Genomic DNA, 24,292 nt, shown 5'->3' on the forward strand with positions numbered 1-24,292 from the left:
TAAGTTGCTGAACCTGGTCTTGAAGTTGAGACCCTCATGTCTCAGCCTCCTGAGTTGCTGGGATTACAAGGCATGCACCACTGTGCCAGGCTGACAACTTCTTTGAACTAAAGTCATTATACCATTTATAGACCATCACCAAATATAGTTAGGTTTAAGTCTATCCTCTTGCTATTTGATTTTTATTTATTTCATCTGTTCTTTCTTTGTTCTCCTTGTTCTTCTGTGTTCTGTGTGCTTGAGTTCTAACCAAGAACTCTGTATCCCTTGGCATTTGTCTGTCTGGCCAGTTCTTGTGCAGATGGCCTGGTGTGGTCACTCCTGGCCACTGTCCTCTGGAGTCCATGATTCTGATGTTTTTGGGCTGGAAGGGCTGCATGGGATCCATCTCATGAGCTTAAGAGGGGCCCAGGAAAGAAGGCAGCAGGTTTATTTCTATCTTTAATTTTTCTGCCACAAAGATGTCTTGATTCCTCTCCCACCGTCCCCCCAGGCTACTGACTTTAGTTTTAAAGTTAAGCATGTGCAAGTAGAAACAAGTATAGCTAGTTCCTACTTAATAAATGGACCATGAGCAGAACTCTTTAATAAGCCATGCACTGTGCACTGAATGTTCGTATCCCCATCACTCATACATTGAAGCCCTAACCCTTCCTGTGAATCTCTCTGGAGACAGGGCCTAAATAAGATTAAATTCAACCACAAGAGTGGGGCCCAATCTGATAAGATTGGTATCTTATAAGAAGAGACGCAGAGCAGTCTCTCCATGCACCCAGAGCTCAGGCAGGCATGCGGCAAGATGGCAGCTACCCACATCAAGAGAAGAGCACTCAAAATAAAACCTACCATTCAGTCAGCGTGGTCTTGGACTGCCCAGCCTCTGGAACTGTGAGAAATGAATTTCTATTGTCTAAGCTAACCAGTCTATGGTATTTTGTTCAGCAGCCCAAGTTAACTAAAACACCATGTTCTTGTTTCCTAAAGAAACAACATAAGTCAAGACTGGGCTCTCATGTTAGGGCCTCAGACTGTGAGCTCCAGACACAATTGTGGCATTGTATGACCTTGGAATCCCCAGGAAATACTCACTTCCCCAAGAGTTGCTGGGTTTTCCCAAGTCCTAGAGAATTGACCAGCTCTTTAAGGAGGTGCACTTTTAAATTCCAGGGGCTGAGCATTTTGTTGTGATGGATGCAACCTTTTGGGATGCTGGCAGTCACCCATGTGATGGCCGTCTCGGGGTCTCTAGCAGTGATGAAGCCTGGGGACTGCCAACGACTCCACGTCCATCACTGGAGGAAAACTAATGAACGTCAAGATGCAGTTTTGATGCATGGGACCCTAGAATTCTACCCCAGCCCTTGTGCCTGTGCCATTGGTGTGTGTGTGTGTGTGTGTGTGTATGTCCACCCTTCATGGAGTAATGTGAGCAAAGGGGACCCCAAGCCTGTGACTAGGAGGGAGAGCTTAGAGATGAGCCCCCAAAGTCCTGCAGAGGACAGGCTGTCAGGGCATGCCAGGCTCCTGGGAATGAGGACTTCCCTGTGTCTTCACCCCTGCGTTGGCATCACATGCCTGCCAAGGGGCTACCAGAAAGGAGAAGTTTGAAAAACCAAAGTCCTTTCTCCCCCAAAATATTTTTTATTCTTGCATTACATTTGTGTTTCCAATTGTGAATAAAAAATGCTTAGAAAGTGGTTACAAAACAGCGTGAACTGGACTCGAGGAGTGGGCTGGCCCTGAAGGTCTGTCACTTCTTCACTTAGACGATGCGTGGTGGGCCTGGCATCTGGGCTGGGTCAGTCAGGTTTTTCACTCTCAGGATCTAGAAAACAAAACCACCACAGCTCGTTACAGGCCTCTGAGGTGTTGGCCTTTTACTGAGGGCCAGGCCCTGATGCCCTTGAGTGTGGCTCTGCCCTGGGGCACCTGGCCCCACTCTCTGGGGGCTGCTGAATTGAAGGTGGAATGGCAAAGCTGGATTGGGGCCAGCCTGACAATGGTCATGCCCCGTGCAGAGTCCTGGTGGCGTGTGGTCTAGGTGTCTTCCTGTGACTATCTAGGAACATGAAATGACCTCCCAAGCCCAGACAGGGCTGCCCAGTGCCTGTTCAGCCTGAGCATCCATGTGTGTTACCCTCTGCTCTGCACTGGGTCTGGGACAGGGCTTCCCTTGTCCCCTAAGCAGAGGCATGAGGCCTGGTGCTGTATCTCGGTGGGAACGCAGCAGGGCAGCAGAGGCAATCCCCACTAATTGGAAGGGCCCAGAGATGCTGCAGACCTCAGTTGGTCAGGATCAGGCCCAACTGTGTCGCAAAGGAGGGGGAAAAAAGCCATTTAGCACAAGGCCACTGAGAGAGGGCCAGCTGAGACCACACAGGGCAGGTCTTCTCCCCAGGCCTATCAGGAAGGCTGGCACCCTCATGTAACCCATGTTACCTAGCCCCAAGCCTGTTCTCCATAAGCCCATGATCCTGAAGCAGAGCTCCTGTCTGCCCTGAGTTCAGCCCACCAGGAAGAGAAATGGGGGCTTGGGACCACAGTCCATGAGCATGGCTTTCTGGGGCCAGCACCTATAGGACCTCTGTCTATACTTCTAAAGGTGACTCAGAAGCAGAGTGATGGTGGCCCAGCTAACAGCTTGATCCAGGCCTAGGGCCAGCAGAGCCCAGTGACCTCAGGGCCCAGGCTGCATCAGGCAGGAGCAGTGCTAGGGACAGCTGACCCCGCTGGGGGCCTTGCTCTCAGTCTCCCAACTGCATCAGCACCCTCCTCCAGAGCTTGGGCAGGGGGGCTTCAGGCTCAAGGCAGAGTCCAGGTCAGGCCCTCCTGGGCCACCTGTCCCTGCCCTCTCTATGACCAGTTTGGCCTGTGTGTGGACAGAGGGTAAGAAACAGATGTGTTTCACAGTGTTTTCAAGCAAAAATGTTTATTTTTGTCCTTCACATGTACAAGTTCTTGGGGATCCCGTGCCACCACTGTCGTTGTAGGAGGAAAGGACTCAGGCGCGAGGGAGGGGGATGGGTGGGAGGGCGGTGGAGGGCAGCCTCCACTTCACTAAGAGGCCCATGCGATTCTCAGACCAGACACAGAGAACAGAAATCTCCAACTGCGGTGTTATGTCCGGGCAGAAGATTCTGCACAGTCCCCTAGGAAATTCAGATCTAACTGAATTGATGGAATGGTATATTAAACCAAGATAATCCAGCTGGTTCTAGTAAGAACAGCAGAACCACACGATTCACATGGGGCAGCTCCAAGCAGCCTGTCTTCCAGCAGAAAGTGGAAAATGTCTGCCCAGGGGACGGGGGGGGGGGCTTTCACTTCCCACCTGGGAGTCCCACTGAAACCTCCAGAGGATGCTCCCCTGAGCAGGCTGGACTCGGGCTGTCCTGGAGAGGGATTTGGAGGTCAGAGTGGACAGATCACAGCCTCCATGAAAATCATGGAAAAGGAAAGAAAAATGGGCGGGGAAGCCCTGAGCCGAGGGGTGGTGGTTGCCCTCTGTAGGTAGGACAGCCTGCAGGCTACCAGGGCATTTGCTCAGTTAGTGTTTTCTGGCAGGTTCCTTGTGGTCAAGGTTGCTGACATTCCTTACTGAGAGACCAGCTTCCATGAACATACCCTGCCTGACCGTCCCTCTGTCACTAAATGAGCCCAGGGAGACTTCCCGCTACAGAGGACCTATCATTTGCAGCTCCTCAATATTCAAGGTCATTCATTCAATTTTCTTATAAAAAAAGGAATTTACAACAGAAAACTAAAGGCTCCTGCTTCAGCTTCGTAAGCCAGTCACAGGTCTTCATCTGAACACGGTGGCGATCTCAGAAGCCAAAGGTAAATGAAATACACCTTTTTTGATAAATGGGTTTCCCCCCAACATCTCTTCCATCAGGGAAGGGAAGACGGGAATCCAAGGCACTGCACTTCTGTAGGGCGAAGGCGGATCTCTAACCTTCAGCTCAGGGACAGACAGTGTGGGTGTGAACACGGTGAGTGCAGCCCACGGGGACCTAAGAGCGAATGGGGTCTGAAGCAGTGGGGAAGAGAGTCCTGCCACCCACGAGTGCCCCCTGGAGGCTGGGCCTGTGCCCACAGTGGTGGGGGCACCCAGAGGCCAAAACACAACAGGATTCCTCCAAGGGTCCAGAGTGCTCCACCTGGCCAGTGGCCGGGCAGAGGGCTAAGTGATGTGCAGCCAGGGGCCAGGTGTGCCGACAGCAGGTGGCCCCAGGAACACTGGCAGCACAGGCACCTGGGCAGGGCTCCAGCTGCCCCAAGCCCCCGGCGGGCCCCTCTGGGCTGCCCAAGGCCCCCAGGACACTGGAGCTGGAAGCAGGCCTCCATACTGACCCAGAGGCAGTGCACAGGGTGGGGCTGGAAGGCTGGAGTGGGCAGTACCTGGTGTGGGCACAGGCAAGACCGGGGCGGCTCCAGGGATGGCCGTGGTGCACAGAGGGCCGGGCACTGGGGCCAGACACGGCGTCCCCATTCCTGCTCGAGGTGTGGCCATCTAAAGAAGACAAGAAGAGGGAGGTGCACGGGGCTGGGATCAGCTGCATGCCTCTAGTGGCCTGGTGGTTCCTGAAGTGTCTCAGTCCTAGGAAAGAGCGATCCCTGGGCTTGCCATAGATGGGCACCCTCTAAAGATGACACCAGAATGACAGAATGACAAGGGCTGGGAAGCAGCTGCTCTCCCTCCTCACTTCCCAAGGCTGCATCCTGGCCATCTCCAGGACACAAGCTCTGGTTGTCCATGGGCCACAGTGGGCCTTGGAGTAGAACCCACGGGCCCGCAAGCCCTAAGGGCACATAAGCAATGCACACTCTCCCAACCAGTGGGTACCATGGTGTCCCACCAGACTGGTCAGTGATGTTACCAGAAACTAGAACAGCCCAGGAGCTGTGCGGGAGCAGGCACTCCAGTGGGCGCGGGGGCAGAACAAGTGTGCGGGAGGGTTGGCGAGGGCAGTCCTCTGCACTCTCTGTCCAGGGTAGAAGGCTTAAAAGACAGGGACAGGAGCCGCTGGCGCCCTAAGACCAACACCTTGTGAGACAGAAACCCGGCAAGACTATCTCAAAAAAGGAGATCCAGGGTGAACAGCCTTTATATCCTAACCAAAAAGCTAGCAAATTGAATAAATCAACTGTTTTATATGACAAAACATCATAACCAGGTGGGGAATGCCAGACCACTGACCCACTGGGACTCACTCCACCTCAGTCCAGTAAGAACCCAAGGGAAGGGCTGAAGATTGCAGCTTAGTGGCAGAGCGCTCACAGGGCATGCCTGAGGCCCTGGGTTACATCCTCAGCATGAAAAACCAAACCCAAATAACAGACAAACACCAAAATCAAACCAACTGGATGGTCTCCACGGATGCGGAGGGTACCACCACCTTCCACATGCCTTGTGGGAGGTCTGCTCAGCAACCTGCGAGGAGCCTCTATGGAACTGGAGCCAAGTCCTGCTGCTGGTTTAATGCTGACTGCTTCCTGCAAGTCCCCCATGCTTGGCTTGGGGGGCGTGCCCAGTCAAGGCAAGAAAAAGGAAAACTATCTTATCTGCAGATGACAAGATTGTGTACACAGAAAACCCACAAGAATAGCCAAACCAACTTCTCAAACTAATAAGCAAATCCAGCAAGACTGCAGGCTACCGGGTACAAAAAGCAACCATATTTCTACACACGAGCAAGACACAACTCGAACATGAAATTTAAAGAACAATGCAATTTCTAACAGCATTGCAAATATCAGCTACCCTGGGATAAATCTAATGAGAGATGTATAATATCTTCACACTGAAGAGAAATTTTAAAAAGATGTAAATAAATAGCTGCCAAGTTTACTCAACATGTTTATTATGTCATATCTCACCAAGTTGATCAACAGACTTGTACACTTCCAACCAAAACCCCAGTGGGTTATTTAAAGCATACACTCAAACATTAAGGATCAAAGAAAATCAAGACATCTTAAAGAAGATCAACACTGGAGGTCTTGTCCTACCAGCCATTATACTTACTATAAAGTTAAAATTCAATAAGAGAGTGTAGTACTGCCATAAAGGCAAGAAAATTGTTAAAGGGAACAAAAGCACAAGTTCGGCAAAGGACCTAAACATATATGGCATTTTGACAAATGTCTGCAATTCCATCTGGAAAGAAAAGTGCTAAATCAGCAGATAGGCATGTAGGAAAACACACAGATTGACACATTCCAGCTGGGTACAGTGGCACAAATCTGGAATACCAGTAGCTCAGGAGGCTAAGGCAGGAGAATTGCAGATTCAAAGCCAGCCTCAATTACAATAGTGAGGCCCTGAGCAACTTAGTGAGGCCCTGTCTCAAAATTAAAAAAAAAAAAAAATTTTTTTTAAATGGTCTAGGGGTGCTGGGGTTGTGGCTCAGTGGTAGAGTGCTCACCTAGCATGCATGAGGCACTGGGTTCAATCCTCAGCACCACATAAAAATAAAATAAAGATATCATGTCCACCTATAACTAAAAAATAAATATTTTTTAAAAAATGGGCTGGGGATGTGGCTCAGGGTTAAGTGCCCTGAGTTCAATCCCTGGTACCAAACCAAACCAAACCAAACAAAAATACACTTGTGATTTTTAATGACTCACAAGCCTACATGCAATAGCTAAAACTATGAAGCTTCTAGAAAAAAAAATTAAAACTTCCACTTCACTTTGGCCAAAACAAATTGAAAAAAAAAAAAAAAAACAAACCACCTATATTGGCAGAACAAATCCACAACATGTATGACAAAAGATATAATGAACTCCCACAAATCAATAAAAAAGAAAAGCAAGTAAATGTTTAAGTGGTTAATAACCTTGACTTTACAGAAAATAGTTGCTAAGACTATGAAAAGGTACTCAAGGGGAAATTAAAATGATAATGAGAAAGCTACTGTTATGCCTCAAATTCTTTTTGCAAATAAATTTTTAAATACAATGTCCTACATATATAATATTTAAATACACAAAAGAAAAGACCAAGGCACTATAGAGAAAAAGTAGGGAAAAGAGAAAGCAGAAACCATAAATTATAATGTGAAGAAGATTATAAGATTGAGAATTTTGTCGGGATTGGAAATTTTTTAAAAAAATGAAATAGCAGGTGTGTGTGTGTGTGTGTATGTGTGTGTGTATGTGTGTGTCTGGGTGGAAGCAAATAGAAGCTCTTCAGTGGAAAGAGGCAATAACCAAAATTAAAAGCTCAATGGATAGGTTTACTAGTTTAGGCACAAAGGGAAATTTAGTGAGCTAAAAGAAATCAGGAAACAATGTTCCACTCAGAAGAAAAACATTAACTGATGGAAACTGTCCCTGAGGAGGTTGAACTCACTAGACAAAGACTTTAAATGAACTATATTAAATATGTTGAAAGAGATAAAGGAAACCACTGGCAGAGAACTGAAGGAAACAGGAAAATTATATGTAAACAAAATGAGTATATCAACAGATAGAAATTATAAAAGGACTTAAATAGAAATATAATAGCTAAAGAGCATAAATGAAATTTTAAAATTCACTAGAGAGGCAGAAAAGAATTTGAGGTAGAGAAAAAAGAACCATCAAGCTTGAGATACTGCCATTGAAATGACCAGGTTTAAGGAACATAAACAGAAAAAGAATGAAGAAAAGTGAACAGAGCCTAAGAGGTCTTAAGGGGAGCTCCACTAAGTGGACCAATTACTGCCTTAGGGGAGTCACAGAAGAAGAGAGAAAGAGGTGTGCAAAAACAATATTTGAAGAAGTAATAGCCCCAAAAACTCCCAAATTGCATGAAACATGAATCTATACATCTCAAAAGCTCATGAACTCCAAGCAGGACAAATTAAAGAGATCCACACTGAGATATAGTCAAATTATCAAAAGCCAAAGAGAAATAGAAAATCTTAAAAGCAGCAAGAGAGAAGCGAAGTGTCTCTTATGAGGGATCCTCAATAAGCCTGACAGTTGGTTTCTTAACAGAAACCCCGGGGGTCAGACACAGGGATGATGTATTTAGTGCAGGAAGAACAAACTGTCATCCAAGAAGTCTACATCCAGAAAAACAATCCTTCACTAGTAAAAGAGAAATTAAGCCTTCTGGAAAAACAAAAGCTAATAAATGTTGTTACTAATAGATATTTCCCACAAGAAATACAAAAGGGAGTCCTCTAAGCTAAAATGAAGTGACAATAGACAGTAACGCAAAGCCTTAGGAAGAAATAGTCACATAAGACAATAAATGAGTATTATTATATTTTTAGTTTCTCTCCTCTTTTCCCCATATGAGTTAAAAAGCAAATACATCATACAATAGTTACAAATTGATTTTAATGGGCATATGATGTATTAGATACAGTCTATACAAAAACAATATAAAGGGCAAGAGATGGAGATGTCAGAAGCAGAGTTAGTAGGCTACTGAAACCAATTTGACATTATCCTTTTTTTTTTTTTTTGGTACAGGGGATTGAACTCAGGGGCACTCGACCCCTGAGCCACATTCCCAGTCCTATTTTGTATTTTATTTAGTGACAGGGTCTCACTGAGTTGCTTAGCGCCTTGCTTTTGCTGAGGCTGGCTTTGAACTTGCAATACTCCTGCCTCGGCCTCCAGAGCTGCTGGAATTATAGGCATGCACCAACACACCCTGCTAATTTGGCATTATTCAAATTAGGTTGTAAGGGCCGGGGAAGTAGTTCAGTGGTAGAGCACTTGCCTAGCATGTGTGAAACACTGGGTTGAATTCTCAGCATCATATAAATAAACCAAAAAAAAAAAAAAGGTCCACTGACACCTAAAAAAAACATTTTTAAAAAATGGGTTGTAATAAGGTCAAGATGCTAATTGAAAACCCTAAGGTAGCCACTAAGAAAATAAAATATATAGAGACAGATAAACAGGAAGGGAATAAAAATGGTATACAACAACAACAAACCATTAACTTTTTAAAAGGGCACCAATGGAAGATTAAAGAGTGAAAAGCTATAGACATCCAGAAAACAAGTAGTTAAAAGGTGAACTCTTATTTATATTTACTTTAAATGCAAAAGAATTAAATCTACAATGAACAAGAAGACATTGGCAGAACGAATAAAAGGCCATGGCAAGTTTATACCTGCCTATGAAAGACTCACTTTAGATATAAAGACACAAAGAAGCTGAGAATAAAGGGATAGAGAAAGACAAGCTGCACATAGGATCACCAGGTGATGTAGCTCTTCCACCTCGGGGTACACACTCCAAAGAACTGAAAGCAGGGAGTACACTGTGTATACCAGTGTTCTCAGTAGCATTAAATAACTCATGTGTCCATCACTTAATGAATGTATGAACATTATGTGGCGTACCCATAAAATGAAATAGTATTAACAAAAAGGGGAATGAAGTTCAAGAAGACATAAAAATGGAAAGAAATCCCATGTTCAAGAATTGTAAGACTGGGGCTGGGCTGTGGCTCAGTGGTAGAGTGCTTGCCTAGCATGTGTGAGGCACTGAGTTCGATTCTCAGCACCACTAAATTAAATAAAGGTCCATTGACAACTAAAAAATATTAAAAAAAAAAAGAATTGTAAGATAGTGTTCTTAAAATGTTAAAATGTAATGACAAGCATAATAATAAGCCAATTCAGTGAGGAAATGAAAGTCTTTTCAAACATGCTACAGGGAAAATGATCTCCATGTGCAAAACGATGAAGCTGGATCCTTACCTAATACCATAGCCAAAAATTAACTCACATGGAGCAAAGATCTAAATGTAAATTTGAAACTAAAAAACTCTTATGAGAAATCATAAAGGGAAAACTTCGTGATGTTAAATGTGATGATGATTTCTTAGATATGTCCCCAAAGGTAACAGGAAACAAAAGAAAAAAAAAAGACAAATGTAAAAACTTCTATGCATTAAAAGATACTATCAACAGAGTAAAAAGAAAAGGGACAGAATGGGAGAAAATATTTGCAAATCTCCTATCTCATAGGGAATTAATGTCCAGAATACATGGATGATTCTTAAAACTATAACAAGAAACCAAACCACCCCATTTGAAAATGAGCAAAGGATTCAAATAGACATTTCTCCAAAGAAGATGTTATGAATGGCTATTAAGCATAGAAATAGATGCAAAACCACAAGATACCACCTCTCAGGAAGACCACTATCAAAACCAAACAAACAAAAAACAGAAAATAATTACTGTTGGTTGAGATGTGGGAAAACTGAATCCTTCTGCACTGTTGCTGGGAATGTAAAATAGTGTAGCTGCTGTTGAAAACAGTATGGAGGCTCCTCAAAAAATTAAAAATAGAGTTACCATATGATCCAGCAATTCTCCTTTTGGGTATATACTTGAAACAATCAAAAGCAGGGATCAGAAGGGGTATTTGTTCACCCCAGCATTATTCACAATAGCTAACATGCAGAAGCAATGGCAGTGCTTGGATGAATGGACAGACAAAAAGGAAGGAAATTGAGACACATGCTACACCACTGATGACCCTTGAGAACGTCATGCTAGGTGAAATAAGCCAGTTAGACAAATGCTGTACGATTCCACTCACAGGAGCTACCTAGAGGAGTCAACAGACAAAAAGCAGAAAGGTAGTTTCCAGGGGTAGGGAAGGGAGCAACGAAGAGCTATTGTTTAATAGGGACAGAATTTCCGTTTTGGAAGATGAAAAGAATTCTGGAGATGAAAGATGATAGTGATGGTTGCACCACTGAAGTGCGTACTTAAAAATGTTTAAGTTGGAAGGGCTGGGGTTGTGACTCAGAGGGAGAGCGCTCACCTAGCATGCGTGGGCCATTGGGTTTGATCCTCAGCACTACCTAAAAATGGAATAAAGGTATTGTGTCCACCTACAACTAAAAAATAAATGTTTAAAAAAATGTTTAAGATGGTCAATTTTATGTTACGTGAGCTTTGCCACAATACAATAATGGGGAAAAAAGGGATGGAGTTCTGATATATGCCACAGTGCAGATGGACCTTGAAAGTGTGCTAAGTGAAATAAGCCAGTTACCAAAGACCACGTATTGTATGATTCCACTCATGGAAGGTCCCAAACATAGTCAAACTCAGAAACTAGAAAGGCAGGTGCCAGGGACCGGGGAGAGGAAATGGGGAGTTAGGGTTCCAATGGGGACAGAATTTCTGTTTGAGAAGATGGAAATGTTCTGTGGATGGAAGGCGACATTGTACAACAATATGAATGGACTTAATGCCACTGAAACCCTTCATCCACTTGAAAATGGTAAAAGTGGTAGATTTTATGTTAAATATATTTTATCACAATTTAAAAAAAACTTATTAAGAATGCAGAGTGTTTGACCAGCAGGATTAGCTGATGTGACTGGAGTCCAGAGCTGGGCCTGCTCAGGCTCAGGTGCAGACCCCTCCAGGCCCTGGAACCTATTCAGAATCACCCACTTTGTCCTAGAATGTGATTCCACAGAAAATGGATTAGAGGGGTGGAACTGATAGAGAGCCTGGTCCCAAGGGCTTTGCTGCCATTCAGAAAAGAAATAAGGGTAGTGCAGCCTGGGGGGTGTGGATGTGGAGAGGGAAAGAAACAGATCCAGCTCAAGTGTACGAGGGACAGAGACAAAGGTTGACAATGTGGATCAAACGCAAGTCTCAGAAAACTTCAAAGAACTGGAAGCACATCTCAGGGCATAGCTAAACTAGAAAAGACTGGCAAGAAGGTTGTTCGAAAATAATTACCCACACTTAGATCACAGTGGAAATGAGAAACTATTTTGGAATGAAGGTTAGTGAAAATGGTACATATCAAAACTTTAGGGATGCAGCCAAACCATTAGAGGGAATTTTTATAGCCTTGGATGCCTACATTATCAAAGGAAGGCTAGAAATCAACAAACTATACATCTTAAGATTTCTAGAATGGAATAAGGCCAGAGACAGAAATAAAAAATAATGTATAAGGAAGAAATCAATGAAGCTTGTAATAACGAATAACATCAAAGATAAAATGAGCTCTCTAAGGAGATAAAGAAAGAGGAAAGAGAAGGAGGAGGCAGAGAGAGAGAGAGAGAGAGAGAGAGAGAGAGAGAGAGAGAGATCGCACAAGAGCAAGCAGAAATCACCAATATCAGGAATTAAAAACAGGGCATCACTGTAAATCTTGCAAACTGTAAAAACAACAGATATTATCAGCAATTCCATGGCAATTGATTTGAAAATTTACATAAATTTAGTGGAAAGGTAGAAATTTGCCAGGAAAGCAAGACTGCCAAGAAGAAATAGAAAATCTAAATGGCATTAAAACTGTAGAAAACCCTGGATCCGTAACACAAACCTCACCCTCAACGGATGGACAGATATGTGGTAAATACAGCAAAATGTCAATCAGAGTGTGAGTGGTGGCAGGTGGGCGTTCACCACAGACTTTACAATGGTTCTGTGTGTTTAAATTTTTTCAAAGCACAGGTTCCTAGAGGGGTGTTTCCTACACTAAAACAGCAACAAAATACTGCAGCCCAAACATTTAAGGTAGAAATAACACCAACCTTAACAAACTCCTTGCAAAAACTGGAAGAGAGGAAATCCTCCTCCAACTAGTCCTCACCCCAAAATGTATCACATGCCAAGACCTCAGAGAGTGACTCCATGCCCTGCCCCAGTCGGCCTCGGCCTGGGTGCATGTGAGCTAAGGTCTAATGCTGGCTGTCACTCAAGGATGATGTACATACTTGCCCCCTCCTCCAGCCTGGGATGGGCAGAATGCAGGTGGAGGTCAGGCTGCTGAGGTGAGGCCACACCCACCAGCTCTAGGCTGGGGGCAGGGGGCTTAGGCTGGCCAGGCTGAGGCTGCTCCTGCAGCCATGCTCAGGAGTCCAGCCCCAGCCCAGCCTGTCCCTTCCACCTGTGACCACAGGATCACAGGCCAGTCACTTACCTCCTGACCTGTAAAAGGGGAAGCCTAACTTCTGGCTCACAAGAGCCAAGTGCTTAACACGATGCGCATCTGACACATAGGGTGCTAGCACCTACTAGGCACAGCTGCCATCGCCCTGTCACACGCCCCTGCCCCGGGAGGGCCCGCACCAGCCCTGCACTCACAGCCCGCGCCTCGCCGGGGGCCTCCATGTCGTGCAGCTTCTGTGTCTGCTTCAGCTGGTTGAGCGTCGGCTTCAGTTGTGCCGCCCCCACCGTCTTGGTCGTCCACTGGTCCACCAGTTTGTGCAGGTCGTCCGTGAAGGTGCCTTTCTTGTTGTTGCTGTTGTTGACCTGCGCCTGGACGTGCAGGGTGGACTGGGGACCCGGCTCGGGGCCTGGGGCCAGGCTGCTGGTGGAGGACCCTGGGGAGTCACATACAGGCCAGGATTGGTGACGCCACACACACGCCCAGCACCACTGGGGGGCTGGCTGCAATCATTCTTACGTGAAGGCCCAGGTAACGGCCTCACTTCAGTCGGGCAACACCTTGCTTCAAGAGGCGGTCTGGATCAAGGGGCCTCGTTGCCCAGTTTTAGACATGGTGGGGCAATTCCATAAATTGAGGGACCTGGCTGAGACAGGCAGCCGTCACCAATCCCATAAGCCAGGCGAGGGGACAGGCCCCCGCAAAGCTGGCAGCTTCCACTCAGAGGTTACTCTGTGACCACGGATGCCCATCCCACTAGGCTCACATGTGAGAGTGTGGGAAATTCCTAGCACAACCAGACACGTGAGCTTTAGTGTCACAGGAGCTAGGGTCACAGAAGCTAGGGTCAGATTCTTGGGCTCCTGGCCTCAGCGTCCTCAGTGTAATGGGAGGACACAGGGTGGAGGCTGGAAGACTTGGCAGAAGGCCGGGCATCTGTATCCATTGCCACCCTAAAGTGACCCCTACACAGGCCGCATTTTTTGCATTCCTGTGAATTTTAATGGTTTGGTTGTTTGGAATTAAAAAAAAATAAATGGTAACTTTCCTTACCAGAGCATTTGAAGAAGGGAGGAATAAAAGGCACTAATACCCAGAGCTCCCTGACACGGGTGCCCCATGCTCCAAGCCACAGTCGGGGTGATGCTATGAGCCAGGGGGAACCAGGAGCCTCTCTGCTAACCAGAGAGCTTGGCTGCTTCCTGGGAAGATTTTTTTTTTTAAAGATTATCAATGTTGGACTTTTTAAGTTTTTAAACTTTCGCCTCCCTTTTCCCCCCTTCACACATAATTTCTAGTTGGCAACTTCCGATAAGCCAATTTAAAAATCTTTCTGTGCTATAAAATAAAACAACCCCTCTCCCCCACCAAAAAAAAAAAAAATAGGTAATGACCATCTCTTCAAACAAGCTGTTCCGAAATACAGTGTACTTTAGTGGCTAGCAATGACAGAGCATGGACACAAACAGTCGAAAATTAGTGATGAGATTTCACACACATGAAGCTATTTCTACATGAAAATTTCAGCCAGAAAAGATGAAAGAAAACTTTAAAAAAATAAAATAAAAAAGGAGAAGGGGAGAGATAGATAGAGATAGAGATAGAGAGAGAGAGAGAGGTGTGAGTGGCCCAGGTAGACGAATACCCATTCAGTCCTGGTATCTCTCCTCGGGGGAGCACTCATCTTTAGCACTTCAAGGAAATACTGATTCCTACGGTTTTGGAAAAGGAGCCAATTAATGATGGGTAATTTGTGGACATTCTGGAGAAGGACAAGCCTGTTAGATGTGAACTGGCGAGACCGCACAAGCTCTAGGAGCCATGGAGACACACAGGGGAGCCGAGGGCAGCTATCCTGCCAGGCAGAAGCCAAGCGGGGGCCCGGCGGGGCGGGCACAGAGCAGGCCTCGCCTCCCGGCCGCGGGACACCTGGATGCGCACTAGCCACAGTAAAGCCCATGCGATGAGAGGGGACAAAGGGGGTAAAAAACCCGGATAATTACTACTGCTGTGTTCTTTGCCTAGGCAGAGGCGCTTCAGGGCTGACCCTGTAAGGGAAAAACAAACGACACAAGACCACAGGGTTAGGCAGAACAGCACACACCGGTCACGCCACCACACTTAAGCCAAAGTCGTCAGTGTGCAGGGAGGGACAGACACAGGCAGCAGTTCAGAGAGGAGGGCCGACCCGGCCTGGGGCCTGGGGGTGGCATCCCCGGAGTTAGTGTGCAGGCTCTCACGGGCTTCACCGAGGAGGCAGAGGTGCCAGAGCAAGCCCCCAAGCTTCAGGGAGAAGTGTTTGTCTCTAGAAGCATATTCCAGAAAAAGAAAAAGCCAAGGAAAAAAAAGAGAGAGAGAGGGAGAGAGAGAAAAAAGGGAAAAAAAAGAAAAAGAAAAAGAAAAAAAAACAACAGAGCACACCGCTTGGCTTTCTTTCAGTCACCAGGCTTTCGGGAGCCCCAGGGGTCGAGGCAGGAAAACCCGCTAAAAGTCAGCCATGGGGTCCGCAAATGGAGCTGGGCACAGCCTGGGCTAACTGGCCACCGAAGCCATTGAAGGTTTTCCAAGTGCAAAAAGATACATTGTTTCGCAGGTCTGAGGCCACTTCCTGATCCCAGAGGGCTGCCCTGGATGAGGCCGGATGGGCATCAAGTAGGAAAGGAGGAGGGTCTCCGTGTCAGGGCTGACCCTGACTTGGGAGGACACTGTTGCCTTTTTTCTAAGTCCACTCCCCAAGTGGCAGGGTGAGGCCTTGTTTTTGGACCACCACTAAGTGGATCTGGCCCCACTGTCTGGTGCTGGTCAGGCAGGCATCACAACTGAATGTCCGGCAGGGCCTGGCGGGGTGGGGGCACCTGGGGCTGGCCCAGGAGCTGTGCCAGGAGGTGCTGCCATTATGGCTTATCCTACAGTGTCCCAGGGAACTGGGACTGGCCAGGATGAGCTCAGACTTCCCCAAGGTCACTTGACACAGCCATGCTAACAGAGAGGATCTACACTCCAGCCTGTAGGACCCCCCTTGCCAAAGCTCACACCCCTCCCCTTCAGGGACACCCTCCTCACAAAGGCCTGCTTAGCGCTGTTTCCCAAGACTCTAGAATATCCAGGGACTGCAACTTCTGGCAACCTCAGACCTCCTTCTAAAGAAGGCTGCACCTTTTACTTTAAGGGACAGCAGGCAAATGTCAGCCGGGCTCCCAGGCCTGAGCCCAGCCCGGGCTTTGTGTGTTGGGCCTGGCAACTTGGCTCAAATGCACTTGACTTGATTCTTTTAGTCCATTCTGTGTGGTCTCTGTGGGAAAAGGGGGTAGGTGCTTTGCTGGAGTCCCCACTGTTCAGATGAGAAGGAGAGAGGTGAGCAGGGGGTCCAGACAGATCCCCTCTGGAGGAGGGAGCATTTTCAGAGGCAAAAGGGCTGTTTCCTAAGTGAGGGAGAGAACCTGAGGTCTGTAGCTGCTGGCTGGGCTCAAACCCAAAATGCAGAGTTCGATCAACAAATCACCAATGTCCCCTAGGGTTCTGTGTGGGGTTGTAGCTCTGTGTAGGCTGCAAGTGAGTGGGCAGCAGACAGCCTAAGACAGAGGGATATGTCACATCTGGACCCCTTCCCCGGCTGCAGCAGTGTGACCCTCAATGTGGCTGGTGGCCCTGCCCCCTGGACTAATTCCTAGCTGTTGTCATAGTGGGACAAACACTAGACAGGGCAGTTGCTGGTCAGCCTTTCTCAACTCAGGCGCCAGGTGGCTACAACACAGATAGCTCCCACCTTCCATATCCCTCCTTGACATGAACTGCAGTAACCAGAATGCAGATGGCCTAGCCCTCCATGGCCTTCCTGAACCCTGTCCCCAGATGACAGGGGCACAGATGGTTCTGACCCTCTGGACAAACTCATTGCCTGTCCCTTGACACCCCTGCTCTCAGCACAGGGTGTCAATTCTCAGGGGAGCAGCTCCCTCTTTTAGGTGGAGTGGAATCTACCTCCCCAAAGCATCTCTGCCCTGGGCCCTGCCCTTCTTGTGCCCACTAGAGGGCATCTGATGGACAAGTCCCCACCAGATGCCCCACGTTTTGCTGAGTCAGGATAGACACGCATGGGCTCCTGTCCCCAAAGTAGCAGTGGGAGAGCAGACACAGCCAGCCAGAGCGTGATGGTTGAAACCAGACCCTGTCTTGGTCTCTGGGGACACCTGTGAAGCCCCAGCCCTGCTCTGCCCTGCAGAGTCCTCTGAAACAAAGTATGCTGCTCACAGGCGGACAGCCCACTTCCTAGCACCCACCACCATCCAGACCTTGGCTGGCGGCACAGAGGATGCCTCGGGCACGAAGCGTTCAAAGCTGAGGATGTCTGACGGGGACAGATGGCATAAAAAGTGGGTCAGGCCTGGAGCAGCTCCTCACATGTGCTTTTTCTATGTCAGTGATCAAATTATTGACAAAGTCCACAAAAATTGCAGGAGCAGCACCATCCACACAGACTCCAAAGGGTGAGCCCTCCTGGACTCCTCCCTGCTGGCTGGCCCTGGCACCGCACCTCAACCCTGTCACAACCTCCAAAGGGTCTGTCTTACTCAACCGAGTAGCATCCGATGTCCTGTGCTGGTGTCCAAGTACAAAACACCCTTTGGGCTGTCTCTACATCAAGAACCATATTCTCAAGCTGAGAAGATCACCAAGATCTACCCAGGAAGTGCCAAGTCAGAACCAAGGATGTGCTACCACAAGGAAGGGCCTGGTGAGTGAGCAGCTGGGTACTGGGCCAGTGCCGACGGGGGTGTCTGACACAGGGTCCACACTCCCCTAGGGCCTGCCCACTCACTGCAGCCACGAACCTATTCCCTGCTCCTCCTCCTGGGGTCAGCACCCACCTCTGGATCTACCTGCTCCTCCACTTGGCTTTGCCCTAAATGGTCCCCCAGCCCACCCTCTGACCTCAACTGGCCCTGTCTGGGCAGCATCTTCACTGAGCTTCAGGGAAGCCAAGACCTTTCCATGTGCTAAAATATAATGCACATCTTATGGTCCTGAAGGCTTTTCTTTTCTAGGAAGTGAGGGTGTCCCACACTAAGGAAGGCAGTGAACAGGTTTTATCAAGCAAGCGCTGGGCTGGGCCAGACGCCTCCTCCCCGGCCACACCTGTCCCTAAGCTTCAGCTCCTCCTCTCCTTATAGCATCACCCCTGACCCCACAACCCCACAGAGCTGGGCACATTCTGGCATCTTCCTCGCCATTTGCTCAGGCTGCCCCTACCTGGAGGGCCCATCCCTCCTCCAGGCCTCCAGACCCATGCAATCTGACTACCTTGGGCCTCGTGTGCTCCTGAGACTTTGACCTTCCCTCTAGCCCCTGTATTTAGTGCTCAGTCCTCACAGATCTCAAAGTGCATCCTTCTCTTGGTCACCCCTGTGGTTACTCAGGAGCCAGCAGACACACAGATGGAGAGCTTGGCGAGAAGCCTTAAGCTCTTTAACCCAGGGGCCAGCAGCACACCGGCCAGGAGGCCTCTCCGCTACATCCTGCAGAGTACCAGGGGAGGCTGGTGGCCTCCAGCCCACCCTGGCTGCTGAGCCGGCACTCTCCCAGACCAGGTTCTACACTAAGAAGTACCCAGAGCTGGTGCCCATCTGGGCTCTGCCTGCCCAGCTACCTGAGAGTACATGGGGCTGTGTGATCATCTGAAAAGACGGAAACAGCCAAGTGTACCTGAAAGGGGCAGGCTGTGGACAAACACTAGCACATGCTCAAGGCCAGGGCAGGCAGCAGCCACCACACCCGAGGCCGACCAGCCACACCTGCCTCAGACATTCCACACTCTGTTCCGTGGCCTTTGTCCATGTTGTCTCACTTTTTAAACCCTTTAAAAACACAACCTGGCGTAGAGAAGCAGTGCCAATCTCAGGGGTACAGTCACACCACTGTCACTACACTGCTTCACCCAACACACTGGGAAAGCCACCGAGTGCTCTGCTCGATTCCCAAGACCAACGGCAGCCATTCAGGGGACAAGAGACACCCAGATACCCAGGTGCCTTCAACCCTGGAGACCACCCCAGTGTGAGCTGCATTTGTACCAGGGACAGCAAGAGAGGCACCAGGGAGCAGGGCCAGGACAAGGCTGGGAACAGGGACAGGGCTGGCCTGCCGGAAGGATGGGAGAGATGCACAAGGGAGGCCTCCCAGACCAGGTCCACCTTTACTTCGGCAACTGACCAGAAGCCACACAGATGTGCCGCCAGCTGGGCACCACCGTGGCTCAAACAGGGCAGCCCATCAAACAGAAAAAAGGCCAACAGGAAGCCATTGGCATTCCCACAGTGGCCTAGTGCCCTCGGCCTGTCCCCACCTGGAAAATGATGATCCGTACGGGCCTCTGATGGGGTGGCAATGGCAATGGTTACTTACTGCAAACATGGCCTCTGGGTCCCCACAAGCACAATGTATCTTTATTGTACAAGCAAAAAGTCATGTGCCCCAAACCAGCATCTCCAATCCAATTGTCAAAAAGTTCAATTTTTCTGTTAAAAAAGACAAAAAACCTAAAAAGTGCACAATTTTTGATTCATTTGCCAATCATCATGAGGGTTAAAAATAAGCCGCACCATCGTGTGGCCCAAGCAGGTGTGCACTCCTGGGCACTTGGGGTGTGTCCTAGGGTGTGTGAGAGAAGCTGGAACTAGGGTTTGGTTTGTTGGAGGTCAAGGAGCTGTGTCAATGACTTCATCCCTGAGGTTTCGGGGTGGGGATGGGGTGTCAGGAAGGCACATCCAGCAAAGTGCTCCAGTTGGGTCGAGAAGAAAAAGGGGCCAAGCAGGATGCAGGCTCCCAAGGAAGAGCTGAGGGACAGATGTCAGTCTCATGTCTCTGAGTTGAAGAGGGGGTGAGGTGCAGTGCGGGGGATCAGACTTCCCGGCGTGGGTGTGTATGGAGTCTCAGGAAGCCCTCGCTGGAGCAAATGCTTTTTAAATTGTAACTTTCATTTTCTGTGGTGCTGGGGACTGCACCCAGGGCTTTGCGCATGCTGGGCAAGTGCTCTACCACTGAGCTATAACCCCAGCCCCTGCAGCAGGTTCTCAGCATCTCCACATGCAGGGCGAGGACAGTGGGCAGACGCAGAGCTGGGTGTTGGGCTGTAGCCCCTGGGCAGAGGTCACGACCTCCAGGGACCTTTAGGACTGCACCGGCCTGCTCCATGCACGTCTTCAGAGTTTAGACACGTGTGCAACACACCGTGCATCTAGAGAAGGTTGGGGTTATCTTTTTGTTGTTGCTGGAACTGGGGGACAGCAGACACGTATACTGGCCACAATTGCAACAGAAAAGAAAACTACGTCCAACGTAAGAAAAATAAATCAAATAAATGAGGTGACGGAAGAAATGCAGAGTGCCCTGGCACGTGAGGGGCGGAGGGGCCTGTGGCAGGGCGGGGGTGCCGCTGCACGTGCTTCTGGTGCCCAGGCGCAGCCAAGAGCATGCACACGGCCTTCTGGGGGCTGGGGGTGGGGCAGACGGTGGTGTTCAACGGGAAGGGCTCATGGGGTCCACCTTTCAAACTGAGGAGGTGACTGCAAGGGGTAGGGGAGGCATCCTATGAAATGTATGAGAGGTAATGAAGACGGGGGCGGGGAAGGGACAAACCAAGGGCCAAGAGGTGGGAAAATACAAAAGAACAAATACAGACAGATGGACACAGATACGGGTCCACTGAGGAATCGAGCACGAGGCTTGCTACTAGACTTATAGGCCCCTCTTTCAGACGTTGGGTGGTAAACCGTCCAGCCTGCAAATGAATATAAAGGGAAGAAAACAGAGAGACACGCATCAAGTACAGGTTGCTGCGATTCCTCCTCCACACCAACAGCCACACCAGCCTTGTAACTTAACATCCACGGCTCCACCTAGCCCAGCCCGAGCACCAAAGCCACTGACCATGGGAGGGGAAGGAGGCAACGGTAGGAGCAGAAGAGAAGAGGCCCGGAGGAGAGGGGCAGGTGGGGGGAGGGGCGGGGCACCTGCGTCGGTCACCATGATTTCTCTGGACAGAGATGGTGAGGACAGGAGAGCGCCTTATCGAGCAGCTGCTGCCGTCCACGGCAGCGTTGACGAGAGAGCATTTCCTCCTCAGGGCCAAATTCCCAGCTTGAGAGCTGAGCCCTCGTCCCCCAGCCGTCCCGTGGACTTTGGAAGGACCCGGTGTTTAGCACCGTTGGGCTCCGCTGTAGGGAGCGGACAGGGGCAGGGCGGCCGGTGCCTAGGAACGGGCGCGGCAGAACACAGCAAGATGCCAAGCCCTGTCCTTTCCCTGTCATCGGGCTGACCCCTTCCATTTCTGGCCACTTCCCAGAGGCCCATCTAGCAAAGCCATCACCTGCCTCTGAGCAGCTTACAGCAAGACCTGGTGATGGGGGACAGTGACATTTTTGGCATCCACAGACTATATCTTCTTTTTTTCTCCCCCGCCCCTTTTTCTTTACCAAGCTGCTCAGCAGCCTTGGCTGCGGCTCTGGTCCACTCTACACATATGGGCGTGCTCCTGGGACACCACTGAGGCCCTACGTGGCTGGCACATGCTCGGAGACAGGCAAGCTGGAAATCACCTTGGCCACGCGCTCCGCCTCCGTCACTGGCTAAGCCGGAGCAGATGTCTGTGGACAAGGAGGCTCGGACGGAGCAGGGCTGCTGGGTCTGAACTGCCTTCGCGCACGGGGCTGTGCTGGCGTGGGCAGGGTCCTTAGCGGGAGGGCCTCTGCTGGAGTCAGACAAGTGACCTGGGCGGGGGGGGGGAGAAGAGGTGACAGGCACCATGAGGTGCCACTGGAGAGGGGAGGGTGTGGGCTGGGTCTGCTCTCAGCTCTTTGCTGGGTGACCTTGGGGAAGCTCAGAGACTCCTGCAGAAAACGGGCACATGGCTCATCTCCTGGATGGAATGTTGGGGGACAAAGGAAGTGTCCCATCTCCCCCAGTCCCCAGTGCCATGCCGGACCTGTGCTGTGCAAATAATTGGCAGGAGACACATCTGGGCCCAAAGCAGCCTGTGTACCTCTCGCTCAAACAAGTCTCCCCTTGGCTTTGGGATCTGGCAATGAATGTGTGTAACTCATGCACTGTGTGGACGGCGTGTGGTCGGCTGGTTTGCCATGCCTTCCCACAGGGCATGCTTGGGGATTTGGGTTCATGGGATCTCTGTCCCAGAACGCTGGGGCTCGTGGCATTTGGAAATGCCATTCAGGATGCCTCAGAGGAACCCCTGACATGCAAGGACACTGCCTTGGAGCCAGACCCGTGTAGCCCCAGAGACTGGCTGCTACCATGTCCAGGCCAGGAGGACATCCCCATCCTTCCACCTTTCCCAAAGGCAGCCGCTTCACACCCAGGGAGCAGACTGACCTCAGCCTCACATGGGGTCAGAGGAAGCAGCCTGCTGTCCTAGGCAGCTTCCTGCAGGGAGGATCAGGTGGGAAGAGCAACCTTGGGCTTCTGGCCATCTATCACCTGGGGCTAAGGTCTAGCTCCAAGCAGCCCCTGCCTCCACACGGATCTCACCACTCTGCACCAAGCACAGAGGCCAGGGAGGTGGGGGTGGTCCCCCTGGTCCTGCAACAGCTTCCTTTCTCCAGTGAAAGGCGATCAGGAAAGAGAACCCCAAATGTCCTTCCAGGTCTGGTGGTGTTGCAGCTGCACCGAGTCTGCCTCCCAAGGCTCACTCGGGGGTCCCCCAGCTCCCTCCCTCCCAGGCCCACAGCAGCCCTCCCCCCAGAGGCCGACCTGTGCTGCAGGCCACGACCTTGAGCTGCTGTACTAAGGGGTTCAGCAGCTTGCCCGCCTTCAGCTTGCTCTTGCTGGTTTTCCTCCGGCGGCCAGTCGGGGGCGCCGTATGGAAGAAGCCCACGTTGGGCGGAAGTGGCTTGCCCAGGCGGCGGTACAGAGCCTCGATCTCCTGTTTCTGCTGGCTCTGCAGCTCCGAGATCTCCTTCAGGTGCCTGGAGGAGGGAGAGAGGCAGGGCAGGTGGGCTTCCCCTGCAGGAGGTGGCCCGTGGGTGGGGGGAGAAGAGGTGACGTGGGGTGGCAGTGCCTGTGTCTCTACCTTGGACCACTGAAGGGCCACATGGGGCTTTAAATGGCCCTGTTTATATAAGCCAGGCCAAGGCAAGGGGCCCCCAGCATTGATGCAGGGGAACTAAGAAACTTGAAGTTTTCAAATATCCAGAATCCTAACCACTGCCTTTGCCTTGATGGCCAGGGCGGCACAGAGGACTCCCTATAGACACTTAGGCTGCGGCTGGTGACAAAAGTCCAGAGCATTAGCATAGGTGAAGAGAAATAGGCTGCCTTAGTTTATTGTGAGTTATCTGCCCCACATAAGGCTGCTAAGGGAAGGTATCTCAGAGGAAGGACAGTGCCACACGAAGGAGTTGACCAAACACTTATTACTGGCCTGGAGCTCCAGGCTGGACTCTGCCCTGCTGGGTCCACTGTTCTGGGTGACGATCATGAGCTGGGACAGTCTCGAGGACAGCTGAAGGGAAGGAGGTGGAGGCCCCTTGGGGAGTCTCCCTGAGGACTTGCTGGCTGCCTTCCCCACCACCCTCCCGTGCCTTGGGCTGAGCTTTGGGAGGCCAGGTGCCAACCCCACCAGCTGCCCCAACAAGGGGGTCACAGCCCATCTCCACCTTTTATGCTGGGAAAACATGATTTTCATGGTTGGACACGAGGGAGCAAGTTCTGACATCACCCCCTGCATCCTCTAAATCTGCCGTGTTTGCTTTAGAAAAAGTCTTTCTTAAGAAATCCCAACGTGCACATCAAAACCCTGGGGCTCAGGCACCTGCATCCTAACAAGGTCCAGAGGGTTCTGAGGCAAGGAAGACTCAGGACCACTGGCTACTTCCTATCAGATGCAACCAAGTCCCCTTTATACTAGATTGAGGCTCAAATTCTACCCTGCCCACTTCTAAAGATCACCCCACTCCCCTGGGCTCCATATCCCCACTCTCTCCATTTCCCTGAATCCCTTCCTTCAAGTTGCTTCTGGAACTCCCCCTTCCCCTCCCCTGGCTTCCACCTTACGAGGCCCGCCCCACCTCTAGGCCTCACCCCTCATTTGACTCCATGCCACTGACTCTAGGACCGCTCTCCCTGGTGCCCAGCTGCTCACGTAGGCTCTCCCACCCCTCCACAAGGCCTCCTTGCAGGGGCAGCAGAGACTGTGGCTTAGCTGTGTCTCAGTTCCCCTGTGCACCTGACTGCTGTGCCCAGGAGTCCCTCCTCCTCTGCTCCCACCAGTTCCAGGTGGTGCTGCTTGGGCCCCTCCACTGTCTGGATGCACTGGGGGATGAAGCTGCTGGGGCTGCCTTCTAGAACATTCCTAGGATTTGGCAACTCTTTACACCCTGGATCTCCCATG

The 24,292-nt window shown here is 50.0% G+C and overlaps 1 protein-coding gene across 1 annotated transcript in view; it reads right to left on the reverse strand.

Annotated features, from left to right (window-relative positions):
* Positions 1 to 1,618: 1,618 nt before the first annotated feature.
* The window catches only part of Wnk2 (WNK lysine deficient protein kinase 2), a 120,318-nt gene continuing 97,644 nt past the window's right edge, over positions 1,619 to 24,292 (reverse strand). Inside the window, exons 24-30 of the mRNA XM_015506253.2 lie at positions 22,654 to 22,868; positions 21,486 to 21,656; positions 20,570 to 20,668; positions 14,895 to 14,939; positions 13,089 to 13,327; positions 4,402 to 4,513; positions 1,619 to 1,825 (exon numbers count right to left, since the gene is read on the reverse strand). Of these exons, the coding sequence (XP_015361739.1) occupies positions 1,800 to 1,825; positions 4,402 to 4,513; positions 13,089 to 13,327; positions 14,895 to 14,939; positions 20,570 to 20,668; positions 21,486 to 21,656; positions 22,654 to 22,868 (907 nt within the window). The 3' untranslated portion in view covers positions 1,619 to 1,799. The remainder of the gene's footprint in view (positions 1,826 to 4,401; positions 4,514 to 13,088; positions 13,328 to 14,894; positions 14,940 to 20,569; positions 20,669 to 21,485; positions 21,657 to 22,653; positions 22,869 to 24,292) is intronic.

Source organism: Marmota marmota, unplaced genomic scaffold (genome assembly GCF_001458135.2).
Source record: "Marmota marmota marmota unplaced genomic scaffold, marMar, whole genome shotgun sequence".
NCBI lineage: Eukaryota > Metazoa > Chordata > Mammalia > Rodentia > Sciuridae > Marmota > Marmota marmota.